At 43.6% G+C, this 25,029-nt stretch overlaps 1 protein-coding gene across 1 annotated transcript in view; it reads left to right on the top strand.

Annotated features, from left to right (window-relative positions):
- Positions 1-9,619: 9,619 nt before the first annotated feature.
- The window catches only part of CYBRD1 (cytochrome b reductase 1), a 34,968-nt gene continuing 19,558 nt past the window's right edge, over positions 9,620-25,029 (top strand). Inside the window, exon 1 of the mRNA XM_019970959.2 lies at positions 9,620-9,888. Within this exon, the coding sequence (XP_019826518.1) occupies positions 9,696-9,888 (193 nt within the window). The 5' untranslated portion in view covers positions 9,620-9,695. The remainder of the gene's footprint in view (positions 9,889-25,029) is intronic.

Below are 25,029 nucleotides of genomic sequence, written 5' to 3'. Positions count from 1 at the left end.
TTCTTTTTTTCTTCCAGTTTTATTGAGATATAATTGATATATAGCACTGTATGAGTTCAAGGTGTACAGCATAATGATTTGACTTCCATACATCATGAAATGATTATGTCTAGTGAACATCCATCATCTTGTATAGATCTAAAATTAAATAAACAGAAAATTTTTTTTCTTGTGATGAGAACTCAGGATTTGTTCTCTTAAAACTTTCATATATAATATACAGCAGTGTTAATTATATTTATCATGTTGTACATTACAGCCCTAGTACTTATTCTTCTAACAACTGGAAGTTTACAGTCTTTATTTTATTGAAGTATAGTTCATTTATGATGTTGTGTTAATTTCTACTGTACAGCCAAGTAACTCAGTTTCACACCTATCTACATTCTTTTGCTCCATTATGGTTTATCCCAGGATATTAAATTTAGTTCCCTGTGCTATATATTTAAGACTTTGTTGTTTATCCATTCTATAGGTAATAGTTAGCATCTATTAACCCTAAACTTCCAGTCCATTCCTCTGCTCTCCCCCTCCCCCTTGGCAACCACAAGTTTGTTCTCTATGTCTATGAGTCTGTTTCATAGACAGGTTCGTGTCATATTTTAGATTCCACATATAACTGATAATATGGTATTTGTCTTTCTCTTTCTGACTTACTTCATTTAGTATGATAATTTCTAGATGCATCCATGTTGCTGCAAATGGCATTATTTCCTTCTTTTTATGGCTGAGTAGCATTCGATTGTCAGAGAAGGCAATGGCACCCCACTCCAGTACTCTTGCCTGGAAAATCCATGGACAGAGGAGCCTGGTAGGCTGTAGTCCATGGGGTCGCTAAGAGTTGGACACGACTGAGCGACTTCACTTTCAGTTTTTACTTTAATGCATTGGAGAAGGAAATGGCAACCCACTCCAGTGTTCTTGCCTGAAGAATCCCAGGGACGGGGAAGCCTGGTGGGCTGCCGTCTATGGGGTCGAGCAGAGTCGTACACGACTGAAGTGACTTAGCAGCAGTAGCAGCAGCAGCAGTATTCCATTGTATCTATAGACACCACATCCTCTTTATCCATTCATCTGTTGATGAACAGTTAGGTTGCCTCCAAGTCTTGGCTATTACATAGGGGTGCATGTATCTTTTGGAATTATAGTTTTGTCTTACTGTTTATTTAACTTATATGCAGAGTACATTATGAGAAACGCTGGACTGAAAGAAACACAAGCTGGAATCAAGATTGCAGGGAGAAATATCAATAACCTCAGACATGCAGATGACACCACCCTTATGGCAGAAAGTGAAGAGGAACTCAAAAGCCTCTTGATGAAAGTGAAAGTGGAGAGTGAAAAAGTTGGCTTAAAGTTCAATATTCAGAAAACGAAGATCATGGCATCCGGTCCTATCACTTCATGGGAAATAGATGGGGAAACAGTGGAAACAGTGTCAGACTTTATTTTTCTGGGCTCCAAAGTCACTGCAGATGGTGACTGCAGCCATGAAATTAAAAGACGCTTACTCCTTGGAAGGAAAGTTATGACCAACCTAGATAGCATATTCAAAAGCAGAGACATTACTTTGCCAACAAAGGTCCGTCTAGTCAAGACTATGGTTTTTCCTGTGGTCATGTATGGATGTGAGAATTGGACTGTGAAGAAGGCTGAGCGCCGAAGAATTGATGCTTTTGAACTGTGGTGTTGGAGAAGACTCTTGAGAGTCCCTTGGACTGCAAGGAGATCCAACCAGTCCTTTCTGAAGGAGATCAGCCCTGGGATTTCTTTGGAAGGAATGATGCTAAAGCTGAAATTCCAGTACTTTGGCCACCTCATGTGAAGAGTTGACTCATTGGAAAAGACTCTGATGCTGGGAGGGATTGGGGGCAGGAGGAGAAGGGGACGACAGAGGATGAGATGGCTGGATGGCATTACTGATTCGATGGACATGAGTCTGAGTGAACTCTGGGAGTTGGTGATGGACAGGGAGGCCTGGCGTGCTGCAATTCATGGGGTCGAAAAGAGTCGGACTCGACTGAGCGACTGATCTCTCTCTTACTGTTTTTAGTTTTCTGAGGAACCTCCACACTGTTTTCCATAGTGGCTGCACCAACTTACATTTCTACCAACAGTGTTGGAGGGTTCCCTTTCGCCACACTCTCTCCGGCATTCACTCTTTGTTGACTTTTTAATGATGGCCATTCTGATCAGTGTGAGGTAGTACCTCACTATAGTTTTGATGTGCATTTCTCTAACAATTAGCCATTTTGAGCATCTTTTCTTTTCTGTATTCTTAATTCACTGGCATTTGGATCCTTGCAGACTGGAAACCACGCCTCCCAGGGTTAACTAATTCCTAGAGATAATTTGCCTGCCAGCATGCCCTTTTGTCCAGACTGATTACTTTGAAGTCCATCCCCCAGCCCCCAGCTCCTTTTATCAAATTCAAAAATTAAGTGAAGGGTCAGGCAGATCTGGGGCTTCCTAAGTAGATTTTTCACTAGTGGTAAAGAATTTGCCTGTCAATGCAGGAGAGTAAGAGATGCAGTTTTGATCCCTGAGTCAGGAAGATCCCCTGGAGAAGGAAATAGCAATGCACTCTAATATTCTTGCCTGAGAAATCCCATGGACAGAGGAGCTTGGCAGGCTACAGTACATGGAGTTGCAAAGAGTCAGACCCGACTGAGCAACTGAACACACACACTTTGTAAGGTAGATCTTACAAAGCAATGGAGAGTGGAAGCAATGCCTTGGTCTAACCTCCATTCCCTCCCCTGACACAGGGAAGAAGCTCTTGGGAGCTGAGCCTTTCCTTGGGCACCTCTCCAGGTGCTGTCCTTACTCCCTCTGCTCTCCCCACACATCTTCCTCTTCTCCTGGGTCTGCTTCCTCGGAAAGAGTTCCTTTCTGCCTCCTCCCACACTGGGGCTCCTTCGGCTGTGCCAGATACAGATGAAGTCCTTCTTTGCTTCCCTCTGAGTGCAGATGGACTCTGGGAGCTTCGGCTCAGGGAGGTGATAGGGGCCGGCTCCACTGCCAGAGTCAGGGCCAATCTCCTCAGCAGTTCCTTCAGAAACGCCTCAGAAAAACAGACCTTTGGTTTTTGCCCTGAAGACAACACAGGAGGAAAGTATATTCCTCCCAATAACAGGGATTTGACTGTGTTCCTTTCAAAACCGCAACCCTAGTTTTCTTTTGCTAAGGAGCCTTTGACCATTGCCTGGGCTTGGGTTATACCATGAGTCACTGTGTCAGCTGTGAGTCACTCTATTTTAGTCATCTGAGACAGCTTTTTGATTCCCAAATCTCTTGCCTAGAAGGAGAGGAGAGACGAAGATGTGGGAGTTCACTTCTGCTTGTGATTTTTCTTCTTGCTTCGCATAGTCCTCCTTTCTTAACATTTCCTAAGAAGGCACAGGCAGGAAGGCTGGGGAAACAGGAGTATTGGGCAAGAGTGTTTTTCCACTTGTCTCTGTCATGGTCCTGCAGGAAACAGCTGGTTTGCAGTCTTTCATTCGAGAGAGGGACTTGAATTAATACAGAGGGTAAATAGCAAGCAGACTCTTCAGTCCATTTAGGTTAAGGACCCCACAAGGAATGGTGAAGACCAGGAACACATACAAGCACACGCGGCCTGTAGAAGCAAGGGGACCTGGCGTTAATGGTCCTGGGAGAGCTGTAGTTGGGGAAGGCAGCAAAAAGGAACACAGGCACTGTAAAAACCACGGTCCAGCAAGGGGGCATGGTGGGATAAATGGGTCAATGACCCCTCTTTCTTCGTGCCCTCTGATCTTCCAGCACCACCAAAGGCAGCTGGAAGCCAAGGGCCAAGAGCCTCTTGGGGCACAGGGCAAGGCCAAGAAAGGTGGGGCGGAGAGGGGTAAACAGAGAGTAACCAACACATGGTCAACATCTGGAAGTTTAAAAAAATGGTCCACTTATTCCACAAAGCAAGCTACTGCTTGTAATAAGCAAACAGCTTATTATACTTTACATTAGAATACCAGACTTCTGTACACACCACAGAACTGCAACACTGCAAACAGGGCGCTAGTTCCTGATCTCTTTGTTGACTGGGGTTTAGGTTTTCTCTCCCCGGCCCTCCATACCTCTCCTCACTCTGTCAGGGACAATACAAATCTGTGCCAATATGTACCTGTTTCTAGAACCTCAGGCTTTTTGGAAGGCTATCTTGTTCATGCCCCACCTCATCTCCCACACATCAGGAAGCCCTTTCATAGCACTGATGTAAAAGCACTTGAGTAAAGTATTTTTCGTGGCACTAGTGGTAAAGAATCCATCTCCCAGATGAATGGGTAAGGAAATTGCGGTACATATACACAATGGAATATTGCTCAGCTATAAAATGGAAGGCATTTGAGTCAGTTCTAATGAGATAGATGAAATTGGAGCCTATTAAACAAAGTGAAGTAAGTCAGAAAGAGAAACACCAATACATATTATTAATATATATTCAGTTCAGTTCAGTTGCTCAGTCGTGTCCAACTCTTTGCGACCCCATGAATCACAGCACGCCAGGCCTCCCTGTCCATCACCAACTCCCTGAGTTCACCCAGACTCACGTCCATCGAATCAGTAATGCCATCCAGCCATCTCATCCTCTGTCGTCCCCTTCTCCTCTTGCCCCCAATCCCTCTCAGCATCAGAGTCTTTTCCAATGAGTCAACTCTTCACATGAGGTGGCCAAAGTACTGGAGTGTCAGCTTTAGCATCATTCCTTCCAAAGAAATCCCAGGGCTGATCTCCTTCAGAATGGACTGGTTGGATCTCCTTGCAGTCCAAGGGACTCTCTAGAGTCTTCTCCAACACCACAGTTCAAAAGCATCAATTCTTCGGCGCTCAGCCTTCTTCACAGTCCAACTCTCACATCCATACATGACCAGTGGAAAAACCATAGCCTTGACTAGACAGACCTTTGTTGGCAAAGTAATGTCTCTGCTTTTGAATATGCTATCTAGGTTGGTCATAACCTTCCTTCCGAGGAGTAAGCATCTTTTAATTTCCTGGCTGCAGTCACCATCTGCAGTGATTTTGGAGCTCCCAAAAATAAAGTCTGACACTGTTTCCACTGTTTCTCCATCTATTTCCCATGAAGTGATGGGACCAGATGCCATGATCTTCGTTTTCTGAATGTTGAGCTTTAAGCCAACTTTTTCAGTCTCCACTTTCACTTTCATCAAGAGGCTTTTGAGTTCCTCTTCACTTTCTGCCATAAGGGTGGTGTCATCTGCATGTCTGAGGTTATTGATATTTCTCCCGGCAATCTTGATTCCAGCTTGTGCTTCTTTCAGTCCAGCGTTTCTCATGATGTACTCTGCATAGAAGTTAAATAAGCAGGGTGACAATATGCAGCCTTGACGTACTCCTTTTCCTATTTAGAACCAGTTTGTTGTTCCATGTCCAGTTCTAACTGTTGCTTCCTGACCTGCATACAGATTTCTCAAGAGGCAGATCAGGTGTTCTGGTATTCCCATCTCTTTCAGAATTTTCCACAGTTTATTGTGATCCACACAGTCAAAGGCTTTGGCATAGTCAATAAGGCAGAAATAGATGCTTTTCTGGAACTCTCTTGCTTTTTCCATGATCCAACGGATGTTGGCAATTTGATCTCTGGTTCTTCTGCCTTTTCTAAAACCAGCTTGAACATCAGGAAGTTCACGGTTCACATATTGCTGAAGCCTGGCTTGGAGAATTTTGAGCATGTGAGATGCTTTACTAGCGTGTGAGATGAGTGCAATTGTGCGGTAGTTTGAGCATTCTTTGGCATTGCCTTTCTTTGGGATTGGAATGAAAACTGACCTTTTCCAGTCCTGTGGCCACTGCTGAGTTTTCCAAATTTGCTGGCATACTGAGTGCAGCATTTTCACAGCATCATCTTTTAGGATTTGAAGTAACTCAACTGGAATTCCATCACCTCCACTAGCTTTGTTCGTAGTGATGCTTTCTAAGGCCCACTTGGCTTCACATTCCAGGATGTCTGGCTCTAGGTGAGTGATCACACCATCGTGATTATCTGGGTCGTGAAGATCTTTTTTGTACAGTTCTTCTGTGTATTCTTGCCATCTCTTCTTAATATCTTCTGCTTCTGTTAGGTCCATACCATTTCTGTCCTTTATTGAGCCCATCTTTGCATGAAATGTTCCCTTGGTATCTCTAATTTTCTTGAAGAGATCTCTAGTCTTTCCCATTCTGTATATTAATATGTGTATAATAATATATACACAACATATATTAATTCATATATATGGAATTTAGAAAGATGGTAACAATGATCCTATATGCAAGGCAGCAAAAGAGACACAGATGTAAAGAACAGATTTTGGACTCTGTGGGAGAAGGTGAGGGTGGGATGACTTGAGAGAATAGCATTGAAACATGTATATTACCATATGTAAGACAGATGACCAGTGCAAGTTCAATGCATGAAGCAGGGCACTCAAAGCCGGTGCCCTGAGACAACCCAGAGGGATGGGGTAGGGAAGGAGGTGGGGTGTTCAGGATAGGGGGGACACATGTGTACCCATGGCTGATTCATGTCAAGGTACGGCAAAAACCATCACAATATTGTAAAGTAATTATCCTCCAATTGAAATAAATAAATAATTTTTTTTTTAAAGATAGAAAAAAGAAGAATCTGTCTGCAGGAGATGTAAGAGGTGTGGGTTTGATGCCTGGGAAGATCCCCTGGAGGAGGAAATGGCACCTCACTCCAGTATTCTTGCAAGGAAAATCTCATGGACAGAGGAGCCTGGCGGGCTACAGTCCACGGGGTTGCAAAGAGTTGGACACCACGTGTCTGTGCACACAAAATAACTTTATAAAGTACTTCACAAAGTATTTGAGTAAGTACTTTGGTGACAAACTGTTACTCACCCCCGGGGGAAACTTAGACAACAATTCTGTTTTTAAAAGTTATTCATACCAAGCCACAGCAATCAAAGTGACAAGTTTTATCAAAGTTAGGTCTTTAAAGGACAACTTAAAAGTTGAAAGTTTTCTCAGTTTAGCTGGTAACTTCAACGTGATTCAACATCATCCATCTTATTTGGCCATGTTTTCATTCTCCTAAGGTGTTTTGTTAAATGGAATCTGGAATTCTTCTTTGCTGCTGCTGCAGAGTAAAATCAAATCAAGAGTGGAGTGAAGGTGCTGGGCTAAGGGTGTGAAGAAGTTACCTGGGGACAAGAACTAGATACTTTGAGGGAGAAGAATAGGGACACAGTGATATTGTTGTTAAAGAAGTACTAGTTAAAGGTCGAAGAGGAAGAGAAACAGTATAAAATTAAACAGGGAATCTTTGTAGCACTCAGGAACCCAAATGTCCGAAAAAATAAAACCAGAAGATGCGGCAATGATTTGTTTATTCCTATGCATCTACTCTCACCTTTCTCCACTCTGCTGTGTCCTGAATACTGACCTATATATGCTACATCATCTTTCTTCTGGGTTTCAGATTAGCTTCTGTCCTTTGGGACCAGGCAGGAGACTGGAGGGGAAGAAAATAAGGCTGGAATATTCATGCCCCCTTCTCATTCTTCCTCCCTGTGGGGTCCCTGCAGGCTGGCTGCATCCCTCAACTCAAGACCATGGCCCCAGTATGGCTGCCCTTTTTACACTATTCTCATGTGTGTGTGTGTGTGTGTGTGTGTGTGTGTGTCTTTTCTGTCTTTGTCTCTCTCTTTCTCTCTCTGGATTTCAGACCTCTCCCATTCAGGTCTGGGCACTGCAAACCCCTTGTGGTTTCCCACACCCTGCCCACAACTTTGTAAATAGCCCTGTTCATTATTAAATTGCCCAACTGGAATGAGCCGTTTTCTTCCTGCCAGCACCCTGACTGACACAGTCAGTCCCATTCTTCTCCCAACATTTACTGTGTAGCTACTATATGTCAAGAGTGTGTTCGTCGCTCAGTCGTGTCTGACTCTTTGTGACCCCAAGGACTATAGCCCGCCAGGCTCCTCTGTCCATGGGATTCTCCAGGCAAGAATACTGGAATGGGTTGCCATTTCCTTCTCCCACTTTATGTCAATGAAGGATAAAATGATAAAGTAGACAGTGAGTACTCTCAAGGGGGCTGTCTGGGGAGTGGAGACAGCCACAGGAATAGATCGGTATATCACACCTTGGTGAGTGATGCAGAGAAGCACTGGATGGGGAGGTGGTTGTGTGCATGCATGCTAAGTCACTTTAGTCCAACTCTTTGCGACGCTATGGACTGTAGCCCTCCAGACTCCTCTGTCCATGTATAAGATAGGGGTGTAAGCAGACACAGGTAAGGTTTCTCGGTGGAAATGGTGTTGGGCAATTTTAGAGGCAGGGACATGCGTAGGAAGTGGTCAGGAACTGGGAGAGAAGCCATGGACAACAGGGCCAGACCATAGAGAGCCTTACACTGTGGGTGTTGTTAAGTCACATCTGACTCTTTCATGACTCCATGGACTACAGCCCACCAGGCTCCTCTGTCCATGGGGTTTTCCAGGCAAGAATATTGGAATGGGTTGCCACGTCCTTCTCCAGGGGATGTTCCACACCCAGGGATCAAACCTGCGTCTCCTGCATTGGCTGGCAGATTCTTACCACTGAGCCACGGGTGAAGCCCCATACTGTGGTTAGGGGTCCTTTTTTTCCCATTTGTTTACTCTCTTTTTCTTCCTTTCTTTTTACCATCAATGGAAAACTAGTGACAGCAGTGAAGTCTGTAGCCTCTAACTCTTAGACCTTAATCTTGGACCACTACCAGTACGTGACACTCCTACTTCCTTGCCTAAAACCTGTCTTTTCCATCGAAAATCACGCCCATATACCTCCTACACATTCTAAGGGCTTTCACAATGGCAACAAGACAATATGGTAAACAATTAATTCTTTGGAGATGAGCCACAGGAGGAGCTAGAAGTTAAGGTTCCCAAATGCATTCTGGGAGACCTTGCAGCCACAGCCCTGCCTTCTTCAACAGGAATGATAATTCTGTCGCTTTTCTTGTCCAGTGGAGAAGGGTGAACTGAGTGTTGGAAAGAGGGCAGGGAGTGAGTAAGCTCAGGCCACCAAGATGAGGCTTTCGTCCAAATACGTTTGAACAGGTGGCACTTTTAAGATGCATTTTTATCACATATGGGGAAGTCGAGAGTCCAAGAGGTGTCTGCTTTCTCTGTTAGGTGCTCACTGCCAGTAGTTTTCTTGCTAGATGAGACCAGGTACACACTGTCTCACAGGTTCCTCCTTGGCATCAAAGACAGCCAGTCCTCTAGGTCTGCAGCTTAGGAGGCTTCGTAAGTCAAAATCACACACACAAAGCCACCCGACGGACCCCTCTCTTCTGTTAACCGATTGTGCACACCACTGCCTTACTCAGCCTCCTCTCAGAGAAGGAAGAGACACGGGAAAAGTTAAAGTGGTGGGTGTGGAAACTTCTGGACTCTTGCTCTCAACAACTAACCAGATCGGTTACTCGAGCTCTCGGCAAGCGCAGACACCGACCACGAGATCCCCAGGGTGGGGCTAGTTTCTGAGCTAAGGGCCAGCTGCCCCCGCCCAGAGGCCCCGCATCCCAGGCAGGCCCGCGACAAAGCCCCTCCCCGGGGCGGAGACAGCTCCTAAAAGTCGACGCCGCGTCCCGCCGCAGGCCAGTACCCAGGGGCCGCCGCCTCGCCGAGTTCCTTCGCCGCCACCGCGCGGAGTATGGGGCGTTGATGGCCATGGAGGGCTACAGGGGCTTCTTGGCGCTGCTGGTGTCGGCGCTGCTGGTCGGCTTCCTGTCTGTGATCTTCACCCTCATCTGGGTCCTCCACCACCGAGAGGGGCTCGGCTGGGACGGGACCGCGCTCGAGTTTAACTGGCACCCGGTGCTCGTGGTCACCGGCTTCGTCTTCATCCTGGGCATCGGTACTGGCACCTCCTGGGAGGCGGCGGGGGAGGAGGGGCCGAGGTTCCCGACCCAGTTCCAACCGAGTGAGGCTGGGCGAGGGAAGGGGTGAAGGAGTAGCGGGGGCCAGGGAGCCGAGTCGGCAGCGCAGAGGGAGGTGGCTGGTCCGGCGCCCGGGGGCCGCGGGCCGAGCGGACTTGGGCGAGCGCGGGAGTCGCGGCGGTGGGGCGGGGCGCGCGAGACTCGGGTTCGCTGGAAGACGCGTAGCTGGGTCAACCGACCCGGCTAGGTTAACTGTACTGCGAGTGGCTGGGACGCTACACCAGACTCCACCAAGCTTGGGAGCAGGGGGGAGATGCAGGAGCGCGGTGCAGCCAGGCAGCCCGCGAGCCCCCCGAAAAGCACCCTCTGTGGCACCAACCCTGCGCAATCAGGGGCGCGGAGATCTCTTTAGTCTAGGCCTGTCGTTGAACTTGCTTTGAGACTGCGGGTTAGGAGAGGAAGGCAACGGTGGTGGGGCGGGGGCGAATGGAGTGGGGAGAATTGGCCTCTTGTCTCATCTTCTCTAATTTTCTCTAAAGCCCTGAGCGAAGGGGAGGCCCGTCAGCGGGTGGCCTCACGAGTGAGTGAAGGAAGCATCAACTCTGGTTTCACTCCTAGAGCGTTAAACTCAGTCGAGCCCAAGAAGCTGCCAGGATTCAAAACGGTGTTTCGCTGCATCTCCAGGTTACTGGACAGTCTTGAGCCCGACTTGTTTTTGCGGCTGCAGACTGGCGAAAGTTCCCCTGCAGGGCTTCCTGTTGGGCACTGGCCCGGATCATGGGGCCAGAGATGCCCGCAGGGGTTCCGTGGCCGCCTGGCTGAGTGAGAGAAATGCTTATGTTTGGGACTTCTTTGGGGTTTGCTGCCCGGCCTGCGTTCTCTCGGATGAGCCTGGCACGGAGGGGGGACTCAGTGGATGGTTGTTTTTGTTTTGAGCTATAATTGACAGATTCGTTTCAGGTGTGTAACATGATTATAGATGGAAATACCTATTACTAATTAACATCCATCACCTCACATAGTTACAATTTTTTCCCCTTTGAGATGGGATGAGAACTAGATCTCATCTCACTTAGCATTTAGAACATTGCTAAAGAATATAGTCTCTGTAGCATTGTTCAGATCTACAATATATTATTATTACTTGTCACCACTGTTCTGCTACATTACATCCCTTTAGAACTGGAGGGCTGTACCTTTTGACCACCTTCACTGTTTCCCTGCCTACCTCCTCTCTCGTCAGTGGCAGATCTTCTTATCTTTGTGCATGTGCTGACAGCTTTCTTTTCTTTCAGCTGTTGTTGAGCTGGAGGAACCTCTAGCTAGTGCTGCAAGCGCCATTTATTTGTAACCACTTTCCAAAAAGTGAAGTCAAGGCCTTGGCAGAGAAAGCATTTAGAAAAAGGCAGGAGTAGTGGACTGGGGTTATATCATAGAGAAGAAAGGAGAGGAGAGGAAAGGACTGGGAAACAGATGCCCACCAGCTGAAACCACTAGCCTTGCCTCTGAGCAGGCTGCCTTTTCTCCACCAGTATTTAACTTTCCCCAAACAAACAAGAGATCAAAAAAGCACCGACCTCATTCCTAAAGAAAAGATTTTTGTTTCCGATTAAAACTTGGGCAGCAGCCTTGGCCAGTGTGGCTGGATAGTGGCATGTTCCCACTCTGGGAGGTAGAGGAAGCTGCTGCCAGTGTCCAGCTATGGAGACTTCCCTGGTGTGAGATTGGCATCCACCCCGGTGTGAATACCACTGGACGGCTGAGTCGTTCGTTGCGTAAGTCTCAAGTTATTTTGCCACTAAACTAAAATGAGAAAAACATACTCGAGTTCCAAAGTCACTGTTGGCAGAAGCACTATTTCCTTCCTGGTGGAGCCCTCAAGTTTGGCTGGAGCTGTCAAAATCTTCTGTTTGCTCAAAGCAGTAGAAACACTCTTCATCTCTTCCAACCTAGTCCTCTGAGCAGCACCTAATACTAAGAAACTTTACCGAGGGGCTACAAGATCTTCTCATAATTTAAGGTAATGGAAACAGGTGATAATACTTGTTTCTTGACTTCTAAAAAGGAGATGGCCTATCGTTTATTGAGTGCCTCTGTGCACCCACTCAGGGCATTAATTCACAGATATATAGAAGCGTAAACTGAGGCATGGAGCAGCTAAGTAAGTTGCCTGTAGAAGTACTATACATGTTTTCAGTGGTTTTATTTTCAAGTTTTATTTCTCTACTCTTAAGGCAATATGCTTATTCTCTGTAAAATACCCTTTTTAGAGAAGCAAAAAGCTTCATCTAAAAAACACTTTGAAACTCTTCATGATGGAGTCCATCACAGTTTTCCTAAAAGAATTTATAGTTTGTCTAAACTTTGGGCTTTTAAAAGTCTGTTTACATTCACTTTGCAGCAAAAATATGAACATGGATATTTTGGAAATTTTCATCTGCTGCCTTCATTTAAGCATAACTGCTGTATTTGTATTAGTTTTGGAATGTTTGTCCTATCAACATTACCCATCCTGTTTACTATTTGGATTCCAGGCATGCAAAACACTTTAATCAAATGACACATTTATTTTTTATTTTTAAAATGTATTCTATTGAAGTATAGTTGACTTAAAATGTTGTGTTAATTTCTACTCTACAGCAAAATGATTCAGTAATACATATATACATTATTTTTCACATTCTTTTCCATGGTTTATCACAGGATGTTGAATATATCCTGTGCTATACAGTAGGACCTTATTGTCTATCCATTCTATATGTAATAGTTTGCATTTGCTAATCCCAAACTCCCAATCCATCCCTCCCCACCCTCTGCCCCTTGGCAGCCACAAGTCCGTTCTCTATGTAGATGACACATTTAATTGACATGAATGTAAACTTTCTCATTCGTATAGGCACATACATAGACCTCATGAATTCTTGCAAGTTTTGGCCCACCTGCACTTCCTCACATCCCGCAGTAGAAAGCCTCCCGTAGAATGAGTAGGAGTAAAGAGTTGACCTTATAGACGGGGGGTGGGCGGGGACAGGGGACACACGTGTTATAGACCATCCGTATTATAAAAGCCTTTTGTACTGTGTGTAATTGCTTCAAGGAGCAAATTTTTAGGCTATGTTGTTTCAGATCTCTAATAGTGAACATGATGTAATTGAGTTCTGTGATGCACACATGTTTAGAGATGAGAAAAGGGAAAGTCACTCAGTCATGTCCGACTCTTTGCGACCCCTATACAGTCCATGGAATTCTCCAGGCCAGAATACTGGAGTGGGTAGCCTTTCCCTTCTCCAGGGGATCTTCCCAACCCAGGGAGCTAACCCAGGTCTCCCACATTGCAGGCGGATTCTTTACCAGCTGAGTCACAAGGGAAGCCCAAGAGATTAGAGAAATGCTTCACAAATGCAGAGAGCAAACAATATTTAAAACTGTATGAGAACTGGTATATGTCCTTTGAAATACTTGTAAGAAGTAAGCTCTGAAGAAAGCAAGGGTAATACAAAAGTTACAAAATAAATGTCTGTGTATGTCTTTTGGAAAATATACGTGTTCTAAAATAAAGTATAACAGACTATAGGATATTTAAAGCTGAAATAAAATTTTAAACTTGTAGGAAATCTAGCAAACATGAATGAGGAAGTTTCAAAGAGACCTTTAGAAGAGCTTTGTGCTTCTCTGAAAGGAATGTTTCCCATGAAATAAGTATACTGCCAGGAAATCAGAGGAACAAAACTTGAAAAGGCCACAGAAAAGACTGAAACAAATAAATGCTCTCAAAGTAGCTGTTGACCTTCTAAAAGGTTCAGCAAGGTGGAAAGTGTTTTTTAGAAACAGGTAGAAAATTCAGGTATATAAACGTAGTGAAAAGTCTCAGCAACCCTATACTCCCTAGTTTGTCATGTGTAGAACTCTTTTGACTATATAAACTGAGGGAAGAGAAATTCAATAGTGTAATGATCTCAGGTTGGTTTTGTGAGAGACTATAACTTCATTTAAGTCACATTTAAAAGACTAACAAGACGAAATTGAGTGGTTCTTAAAAGGCAAGTGCGATATCTATTAACGTACCTAAAAGTGACCAAATTCCAAGACCACTTAAATATATTTGGAAAGGCTCTTGGGGTAAAACCTGGCAGAGAGTGGAGAAAGTGCCTCAGATACCTATTCCAAAACCAGCCTTTGGAACACCATAGATAATAAAGCCTATCACTCATAAAGAAACGGGGCTTTTTACAAAGCATAAATATTCAAGACAACCCCAAACACATTTTTCTTTTTTGTTAAAAATAAGTGCATACAGATCTCTTTGTGATGTAACTAATAAAAATGTTTCAGACATGAGTATTTCACTGTTGTGTCCCCAGTGTCTAGAATAACACCTAGAACTGGCACAAAGTAGGCCAATAAATAGCTGTTGAATGATGGTTCTCAGTACCATTGTTAATTGTAACAATGCACTTTTACAGCCACTCATTTGTGGAGATAGTAATGCATTGTTGGGTGTGTGTGTGCAGTCATGTTCAACTCTTTGAGACCCCATGGACTGTAGCCTGCCAGGCTCCTCTGTCTGTGGGATTTTCCAGGCAAGAATACTGGAGCAGGTTGCCATTTACTACTCCAGGGGATCTTCCCAAGCCTGGGATCGAACCCTCAACACAGTCTCTTGTGTCCCCTGCATTGGCAGGCAGGTTCTTCACCACTGCACCACCTGGGAATTCAGGGATAGTAATAGTAGCATCTAAAGGAGAAGTGCCCACCTTTCTTCTCAGTGATCCTGCTGTTTATAGCTGGTTTGGAAGCACCGATTAAGTCAGCCTTGGGGGAGAATGGGCATGATGGTGTATTGGAATTGCATCTCTACTGTAAAGGCCTTGAGCTTATTAGAGTGTTACTGCCTGCACCTCTTCACTCCAGCAGGTCTCCCTTTTTCCTTGTGCATCAAGTTCCCACCCCATTGGATCATTTCCAATGTGTTATAATGTCTTTTATCTTAAAAAACAACCATACTCTTGACCCCTTACTCCCCTTTCAGCTACTGCCTAAAATCCCTGCTTGCCTTATCACAGAACTTTTAGAAATACTTGTCAATACCTGCAGTCTCCAGTTCCTCTCCTCCTATTGTCTCTTGACCCCACTCCAATCAGGCTTCCTCTCTACTGCTGCACCAAAATTGCTCTTAACATAACCAATTGCCTCCACATTGCTAATTCCAGCCGTCATCAATTCTCAGTCCTCATCTTGCTTGACCAAAAAGCAACATTTGGCGCAACTGACCCACTATTCCTCCTTGGGACACTTCTTCACTTGGGCTTCCAGGATCCCTGACTCTCTTGGCTCTTCTCTCCTCACTGCCTACTCCTTTTCGTGTCCTTTGCTGGCTCCTCCTCATCTCCCTGATCCATTAAGGTTAGAGAGCCTGAGCTTCAGTTTTCTGACCAATTCTCCTCTCCTGATCCACTCAGAATCTTGGTCATCTCATTTAGTCTTGTGGCTTTAAACACCATGTATCCCCCTGAATCCTCCTATGTTTATGTTCACCTGGACCTCTCCCCTGAACTCCAGACTCAAATATCCATCTACTCAAACTCTCAACTTGTATGTCAAATAGACATGTCCAAATCTCAACTCTCCGTCTTCCTCATACCCCCCCAAACTTCTCCTCCTATAGGCTTCCCCATCTCATTAAATGGCAACTTCATCCTTCCAGATGTATGTTCATGTCAGAACTATATAGTCATCCTTGATGCCTCTGCTTCTTCCATACTTCTCATCCAGCCCATATGAAATCATATAAATTCCAAATTCAAAATATAATATTAAATTCAAAATATAATATTAACCAAATTCTGACCACTGACTATTTTCTCCCTCCCTCCCTACTTCTCTTCCTCCCTTCTTTCTTATCTTCCATTTGAATGTAAGCTCCTTTGTCTGTCTTCTTCACTGCTGTATCCATGGTGGGCAGAAAATTACCTAACATGTAATTGGCATTCAATAAATATTCACTAAATTAATGAAAATTTGGCCAGTCCTTTAAACTGGGGGTCATAGATACAAGGATGGCATATAAAGTGAATATGTGAAGTGGGTTGGGTGTGTAGCACCCACCAGAATGTCTTCCTGGCTTTAAATATTCAAACACACAAATTCCTGGTCCACACTGGACACCAGTCTATGCAGGAGGAATGTAGGACAAGAACCGGAGTTTGCTATCAGGGCAGTGACAGGTGCTCCTTAGTGGGCATCCTTGCAGCGTAAATCCCTCCATCAGCTCTCCTGTCCCCAGGTGACTGTCCAGACATCAGGAGATGAGATCTCCATTGATGGGATTGGGGCTTAAGGTCCCATGGCCCGCATGGGACCTTAAGATTTACTGAACCGAAATCTCTTGTAAATGCTCTATGGACCTGGTTTCTAGTGCCCCTGAAAACAATACATGGTGAGTTGAACAGTGACTTCCAAAAAACATGTTCAAGTCCTAATCTCAGTGACCTCTGAAGGGGCTTAGCATCTTTGCAGATGTAATATTTTTATATAATTTTGTTTTTTACTCATCTTTGGCTGTGCTGAGTCTTCGTTACTGTGTAGGCTTTTCTCTAGCTGTGGTGAGTGGGGGTCTATGCTCCAGCGGCAGTGCATGGGTTTCTCACTGCGGTGGCTTCTCCTTGCGGAGCACGGGCTGCAGGGCACAGGCTCAGTAACCGTGGCACATGGGCTTAGTTGCTCCATGGCAAGTGGGATCTTCTCGGATCAGGGATCAAAGCATTAGCAGGGGATTCTTTACCACTGAGCCACCAGGGAAGCCCTTTGTAGACGTAATTAAGGATCTTAAGATTAGGTCAGCCCGGGTTTAGGATGGGCCCTAAACCCAATAACTGGTGTCCTTTTAAGAGAAAAGAGAAGGAAATTTGAGGCACAGACACACAGAGGGGTGGGTCTTGTAAAAATGGAGGCAGAGATTGGAGTCATCTGTGGACAAGTCAGGGGAGCACCAAGAATTGCCAGCAGATACCAGAAGCTAAGAAGGAGGAATGGAATGGATTCTCAGAGCCTCCTGAAGGAACCAGTCTTGCCAGCAACTTGATCTTAGACTTCTGGCCTCCAGAATTGTGAGGGAATACATTTCTGTTTGAAGTCTCTGTTTTTGGTCCTTTGTTACGGCAGCCCTAGGAAACCAATACAGGATATGGCAGTTACACTGCACTCCGGGAAGCCCAAAGCATGGCATTTTCTTCAGGTATGTGTAGACTTTTCATTGTTCTTCTCAGTCCAGACACAGTTACCAATCAGGGGTCCATTTTATTATGAGCAGTGTTGCCTAATAACACTCGGGAGAAGCCACTGTGTTTACGAGCACAGTTAACCAAAGTTCAGATGCTTGGCCACAGGGTATAGGTACGGGCTTTGTGTGAGGGGTAGGAACTGCAGGGAACTAGAGATGGCCTCCTTCTGGAGAAATAGAAAGCTCTTAGCTCCAGCAGGTTGGGGCAATGTGGGGATCCTGTCAGAGGTCAGAGCTTCTCATTATCCAAGAGAATCCAGATTTAAAAAAAAAAAACAAACTGGTTCAGTCTAAAAGTAAACCAGCCACAAAACCAAAACCTCCACATCATCATGCTAATCAAACAAAACACTTCTGTGGACCAAATCCAGTCTCTATCTTCCAGTGACCTCTAGAGTTTTCTGTCTTGCCTTAGTGGGCTTTTCAACATTTCCCTTAAAAAGTAGAACAATCTTCCCTTTTAAGAAATATAGACCAGATATCTTTGTTATAACTTTTTTTCCTATAGAAACTTTCTTAAAAAGTCAGAACAGGCTTCAAAATGGTTGCAGACTTCAGCTGTACCTTTCTAAGTCTGTTTATTCATTCATTCAATTTCTTCACATATTATCCTATTTATTTAACTAGCATACAATATTTAAGCACTTCAGTTCAGTTCAGTCGCTCAGTCGTGTCCAACTCTTTTCGACCCCATGAATCACAGCACGCCAGGCCTCCCTGTCCATCACCAACTCACGTCCATTGAGTCAGTGATGCCATCCAGCCATCTCATCCTCTGTCGTCCCCTTCTCCTTCTGCCCCCCAATCCCTCCCAGCATCAGGGTCTTTTCCAATGAGTCAACTCTTCGCACGAGGTGGCCAAAGTACTGGAGTTTCAGCTTTAGCATCATTCCTTCCAAAGAAATCCCAGGGCTGATCTCCTTCAGAATGGACTGCTTGGATCTCCTTGCAGTCCAAGGGACTCTCAAGAGTCTTCTCCAAAACCACAGTTCAAAAGCATCAATTCTTCAGCGCTCAGCCTTCTTCACAGTCCAACTCTCACATCCATACATGACCACAGGAAAAACCATAGCCTTGACTAGACGAACCTTTGTTGGCAAAGTAATGTCTCTGCTTTTGAATATGCTATCTAGGTTGGTCATAACTTTCCTTCCAAGGAGTAAGCATCTTTTAATTTCATGACTGCAGTCACCATCTGCAGTGACTTTGGAGCCCAGAAAAATAAAGTCTGACACTGTTTCCACTGTTTCTCCATCTATTTCCCATGAAGTGGTGGGACAGGATGCCATGATCTTCGTTTTCTGAATGTTGAGCTTTAAGCCAACTTTTTCACTCTCCACTTTCACTTTCATCAAGAGGCTTTTGAGTTCCTCTTCACTTTCTGCCATAAGGGTGGTGTCATCTGCATGTCTGAGGTTATTGATATTTATCCCGGCAATCTTGATTCAAGCTTGTGCTTCTTGCAGCCCAGCGTTTCTCATGATGTACTCTGCATATAAGTTAAATAAACAGGGTGACAATATACAGCCTTGACGAACTCCTTTTCCTATTTGGAACCAGTCTGTTGTTCCATGTCCAGTTCTAACTGTTGTTTCCTGACCTGCATACAGATTTCTCAAGAGGCAGGTCAGGTGTTCTGGTATTCCCATCTCTTTCAGAATTTCCCACAGTTGATTGTGATCCACACAAAGGCTTTGGCATAGTCAATAAAGCCGAAATAGATGTTTTTCTGGAGCTCTCTTGCTTTTTCCATGATCCAGAGGATGTTGGCAATTTGATCTCTGGTTCTTCTGCCTTTTCTAAAACCAGCTTGAACATCAGGAAGTTTGCGGTTCACATATTACTGAAGCCTGGCTTGGAGAATTTTGAGCATTTCTTTGCTAGTGTGTGAGATGAGTGCAATTGTGCGGTAGTTTGAGAATTCTTTGGCATTGCGTTTCTTTGGGATTGGAATGAAAACTGACCTTTTCCAGTCCTGTGCCACTGCTGAGTTTTCCAAATCTGCTGGCATATTGAGTGCAGCACTTTCACAGCATCATCTTTCAGGATTTGAAATAGCTCCACTGGAATGCCATCACCTCCACTACTGTATGCCAGACACTGTGTAAAACAAATGAGTAAGATGTAGTCCTATCTCCACCTGAGCCCTAAATATTTAGAGCTGTCTAGGACTTGAAGTTCAGCTCCTAATTTTAGAGGTCAAATGCCTGACCAGGGTTAAATTTACCACCAGTGATATCAGCTAACTGCTACTGCCAAGTCGCTTCAGTCGTGTCCGACTCTGTATGGCCCCATAGACGGCAGCCACCAGGCTCCCCCGTCCCTGGGATTCTCCAGGCAAGAACACTGGAGTGGGTTGCCATTTCCTTCTCCAATGCATGCAAGTGAAAGTGAAGTCGCTCAGTCGTGTCCGACTCTTAGCGACCCCATGGACTGCAGCCTACCAGGCTCCTCCATCCATGGGATTTTCCAGGCAAAGTACTGGAGTGGGGTGCCATCGCCCTCTCCACAGTGATATCAGAGCCAATACTATTTCTAATCTGTTATAATATTGATTGAGGCACAAGAAAATATAGCGAAAATATGGCTGGTGTTGTTAACAATGCAAGTTTTCTGAATATTTGTAAATGTCTAGCCAATTAATTGAATTTTTCTCTTTTCATACACTATTTGGTACCCAGAAGATACCTTTGTGAGGATTTTAGTCACTTCAAAGAGATGCTTCTAGTACCAAGATGCTAAAACAAATCTTCCAAATCGCTCAGATCACTTCCTTCATTCTGATTCTCCAGAGGTTTTCAGTTTCATGACATTCATGCTGTGAGACAGTCTGAGTACACAGGCATGTTTCAGAGCTCAGGTTCGCCCTGATAGTTGCTGTAGGAATCTTTTCAGGAAGCGTACTTAAAGGGAGTTCTCTGCTTGTACATTTAAACTTGAGGTCCTTTGGGTTGAGTCTGCTACATTCTGGGGTACACAAGGAAATAAATTATAAATTTTAATAGTCCTGTTTGGAACATTCTACCAAGGAGGTCAAAATAATACTTTATTCAAAAAGTTGAGAAAAGTGTGATGGGCACACCATATTTAAGCAGAGTTTATAAAGGTCTTCAATTTCCAGTGTACTTCACTTTTAATAACTTATTTTGTGGTTCACTTAAAGCTTATCTAAAGCTATTAAGTGGGTCCAAGGGCAGAATACTTTTTACTGATTTGAAAGGACCATTTGGTTTTATATGAGCTAACACTTGGGTCAGCAGTTAGATCTGACTGCCTTTCCTGGAGAAGGAAATGGCAACCCACTCCAGTATTCTTGCCTGGACAATCCCATGGACAAAGGAGCCTGGCAGGCTCCAGTCCATGGGTTCTCAAAGAGTCAGACATGATTGAGCATATACACACAACACTTGGGTCGGCAGTTGAAGTTTTAATTTGTGCATTTTAAAAGAGAATCTGCTCATTTTCTGGGAAATAATAAATTACTGTACTTTATTAAGATTTATATATTCAACACATACTTATTGAATTTCTGCTATGTGCTAGGCTCTGTGAGCTCTTTGCTAAATGCTGGGATCTGACCGTGACCTAGACAGATGTGCTCCTATCTTCATAAATCACAAGATTTAAAGAAAGAAGAACTAGAGTCAAATTGTTTTATATGTATGGGCACATTTCTCTCCCTCTAAGTGCCCTTGTCCCCACATTCACTTTGACAAATTCTACATTTGCATTGTTTGCTACAAGACAAATTTGTGTATGTGGATAGTTTTGTAATGGTATATGGATGGAAAGCTGGTGTCAAACCAGAGATTACATCTTGGAGAATATGTATTTCACATGTCCCTGAGTTGATTATGCTGCTTAGGAACTGAGAAGATTTCTAATAAGTAAATACAACTCAAGTTACTGCGTTTCCCTCTTCATTATTGAAAGAATAATTGTAGACAGGTCTTCCTCCCTCCCTCCCTTCTTGCCTGCCTGCCTTCCCTCCTTCCTTTTCAAGTTTATCACAACAGCATGTTCCACCATCAGCCAGCCTGGGTGGGAGGGGTGTTTGGGGGAGAATGGATACATGTATATGTATGACTGAGTCCCTTCACTGTTCACCTGAAATCACCACAACGTTGTTAATCAGCTATACACCAATACAAAATAAAAAGTTTAAAGTTAAAAAAAATTTTTAACGTATTTTTCTCATACATGTGTTCATGTTTCCCCTTCTTTTCTTGCCCCAAATGGTTTTGCCATCTCGGACCTGTAACAGAAAACCCTTGTTTCAGTCACAAGTAGCTGTCTGATAGCATTTCCCCTCCTCATGGGCTTCTGAGAACTTTTTCTTCCTTCTCACTGAACCTCAGGAATGGTGTCTAGGTAAGTGCCAAGCCAGAGAAGCAAGAAATATTTAAATTCCACTCTACAGGCAGTTTTTACTGCTGTTGAAAAAAGCTTCTTGTTGAAGAAATGTGGTTGATTTGTTAAGGTTGCCCTTTCTCCTGAAGTTCACCATATTTGGGTTATTTATGCATTTTAAAAGGCACATAAACACATTATGCAAATGCATCACTTTGGAGTTATCCTCCATTTATCCAGAGAGCATTTGAAACTTAGCTACCGTGCAGAACTTCTCTATCACCAGGACAGGTGCTGAAAACTCCGTGCCTGCCTCCTATGAGAGAGCCACTGAGGTTTCCACAAGCTTCCTACTTAGAAGGTGAGACTAATTGCCTATTAGGTTTGCAGGCTTACAGAAATTTTATTCATGAACTCTTTCAACCATACAGAAACTAATAGATCCCCATGTAGTCACCATCCATATTTAAAGATGTTAAAAGAGTTTTGCCATCCTAAAAATTTATCAACTAGAACTTAAAGCTGGTAGGAATAATAGATAGTGCAGGCTGATGAGAGGAGAGGTTGGAGGCAGGCACCCTAACCTGGGCAAGAAACTAAAAGAGGAGATAGAAAATTCTAAAACTAGACTCAAGGACTAGAGAAAACAAAAACGTAATTATCTGGGCCCACTTGGATCAGAGGTAAGTACCTCTCCTGCTTCATAGCAATAGGACAGTATGTTTTACTGATAACCCCAAACCATCAATAAAAGATTGGATTGTGTCCCACTCCTGCTATTGCTAGAGAAGGAAAGCTAGTGGGCAACTGACTTGAAAATCATTTGGGTAAATGTGAAAAGTTTAAAAATCAAGTTTTGACACTCAAAGAGGGTAGACTTTCAGTTTTGTGAAAAATTTGACACATTTTTCGGGGTTCTTGCAGTATGGAGAAGAGTGAAAGTTCTTTACTGGGAACATAGTTGTCTTTGAATTTTGGACATTTTTCAGGTACTTTTTGTTCAAGAACCACATACATGCAGAAAAGTACCTAAATCATAAGGGACGTGTTTTCATCGCATGAGCACACTCATGCTCGCATCATGAGACAACATTCCAGGCACCCCAGAATCCCCCTGGTAACCCTTGAACTCTCCTCATCCTTGATAACTATTCCTGATTTCTAACATCTGAGCTTAGTTTTGATTTTGGAAATTTTGGGTATAATATGACCCAGATTAGGGAGGAAAAGCTGTCGTGATTCATGGCTCATAATTTGCTTTTCAGGGAAACAGCCTGAGTATTTCCCTTATGCATGTGGATTCATCCATTCAAGCCCTGCAATCTAAGAGTCCTTCCCCTGGGTGGTGCCTGGAGGATATGATGCTGATGATGATGATGATGCTGGTGATAGCAATGATATTAATTTAAAAACACAATGATATTGAGCAAACTACTTCACCTCTCTGTGCCTCCACTTCCTCCTCTGTGTAGCAGTAATAATAACTATGCCTTCCTCACAGAGTTGAGTTGATCATTATAATGAAAACAAGTAGAGCACTTAGTATGGTGCCTACTACCTTACAAGAGCTCGGTTTCGTGTGTGTGTGTGTGTGTGTGTGTGTGTGCCCTCATATTTCTGCCCTCAAAGACATTGAAGTAGGATGACAAAGGATGTTGAACTAACTTTTATTTTTTTAATTTCATTTTTTTTTTTTTTGGCCATGCCATACAGTTTGTGGGATCTCAGTTCCCTGACCAAGGATTGAACCTGGGCCACAACAGTAAAAGCCTGGAATCCTAACCACTACACCACCAGGGAACTTCCTGAACTAGCTTTTAAAAGCATACCTTTTTGGAATTCCCTGGGGGACCAGTGGCCAGGACTTGGTGCTTTCACCATCAGGCCTGGGTTCAATCCCTGGTTGGGGAACTAGGATCCTGGAAGCTACAGGGCAAAGCACCCCCTAAACATATACCTTTCAAGGTGTTGTATTAAATGGCTTGAAAAGATTTATTGACTATAGAAATGATTACCTGTAAAGTTTCTATGTCCTCAAGGAAATATTGATATAATCAATCAACATTTATAAGATAGCCATATATGCACTAAAATGAGTAGGTAGTCAACCTTCAGAATTTGGATTAGATAAAAGAAATCTGTCCTAACTGTGGTGCCTGCCTCTCAAATGTTAGAAAGGAACCAAAGAATAGGAAGATTGACATCTTGTGCTGAAAGCTTTAAAGTGCCTGAATTCACATCTATTAATATCTTTGTAGGTTTTTTGTGTTTCTGCCTGAAAATGGACAAGATAATCTTTTACATTTTATGATCCAATTAAGTTTCTTATACTCAAAATATAAATGTCTTTGAAGGGAAAAGGCAGCAGCTTGTGCTGCTGCTGCTTTTCTGGAATTAAGAAATTTCTGTGACCCATTGCTAATATAATGGGACCTATTTCCAAGAGAGTATTCTTTAAACTTTTCAACCTGCCATACGTTTCCAGATATTTAAATTTTCCCTGAAATGAACATAAGGAGTGGGATGAGGGTAGGTTGGGGCAGGATATTACCTTCCAAACAAAATTAATTGCATGCTGGATAGGGTGGCCATATAATCTATTGATTAAGCCAGGTTGAAAATCAGATTATTAGCAGGAGCCCAGAAATCCCTCGTGCATTCCTTTCTGGTTGCTGGATAGGGTGGCCATATAATCTATTGATTAAGCCAGGTTGAAAATCAGATTATTAGCAGGAGCCCAGAAATCCCTCGTGCATTCCTTTCTGGTTGCTATACCCCTTCTTCACAAGGGCAGCCACTATCTTGACTCTTCAATTTTTTAAATCTTTTATTTATTTTTTAAAAGTATATGGCAATTAATTAATTAGGTTTTGGCCACCTGGGGTCTTAGTTCCCTGACCAGGAATCAAACCCATGTCCCTTGCATTGGAAGCATGGAGAGTCTTGACCACTAAATTGCCAGAGAAGTTCCTGTCTTGATTTTTCTTATTTCAAAGATGAGTGTTGCCTATTTTTATATTTCATATCAATTGAATCATACAGTGTGTATTTGTTTATGTCTAGTTTCTTGGCATTGACATTATAGATTGATCCATATCATTGAGTGAAGTTCTAGTTTTATTTTTTTATTTTTATTTTATTTTATTTTTTTAAGTTCTAGTTTTAGATCATTCATGCCATGGTATGAATATATCACAATTTATTTATTCAGTCTCTTCATGATGAACATTTGGGAATTTCCCAGGTTTTGGCCACAACAAATAGTGCTATAATACTACTCTTAATACATGTCTTTTGGTGAATGTATGTATATATTTCTTTGGGGCATATGCCCAGGAGTAGAATTAATATATAATAATGGCTCAGTGGTAAAGAACCCACCTGTCAATGCAGGAGACATGGGTTTGATGCCTGGGTTGGAAGATTCCCTGGAGAAAGAAATGGCAACCTACTCCAGTATTGTTGCCTGGGAAATCCCATGGACAGGGGA

This window comes from Bos indicus, chromosome 2 (genome assembly GCF_029378745.1).
Source record: "Bos indicus isolate NIAB-ARS_2022 breed Sahiwal x Tharparkar chromosome 2, NIAB-ARS_B.indTharparkar_mat_pri_1.0, whole genome shotgun sequence".
Classification (NCBI taxonomy): domain Eukaryota; kingdom Metazoa; phylum Chordata; class Mammalia; order Artiodactyla; family Bovidae; genus Bos; species Bos indicus.
This window is presented reverse-complemented; position numbering and strand designations above follow the sequence as displayed.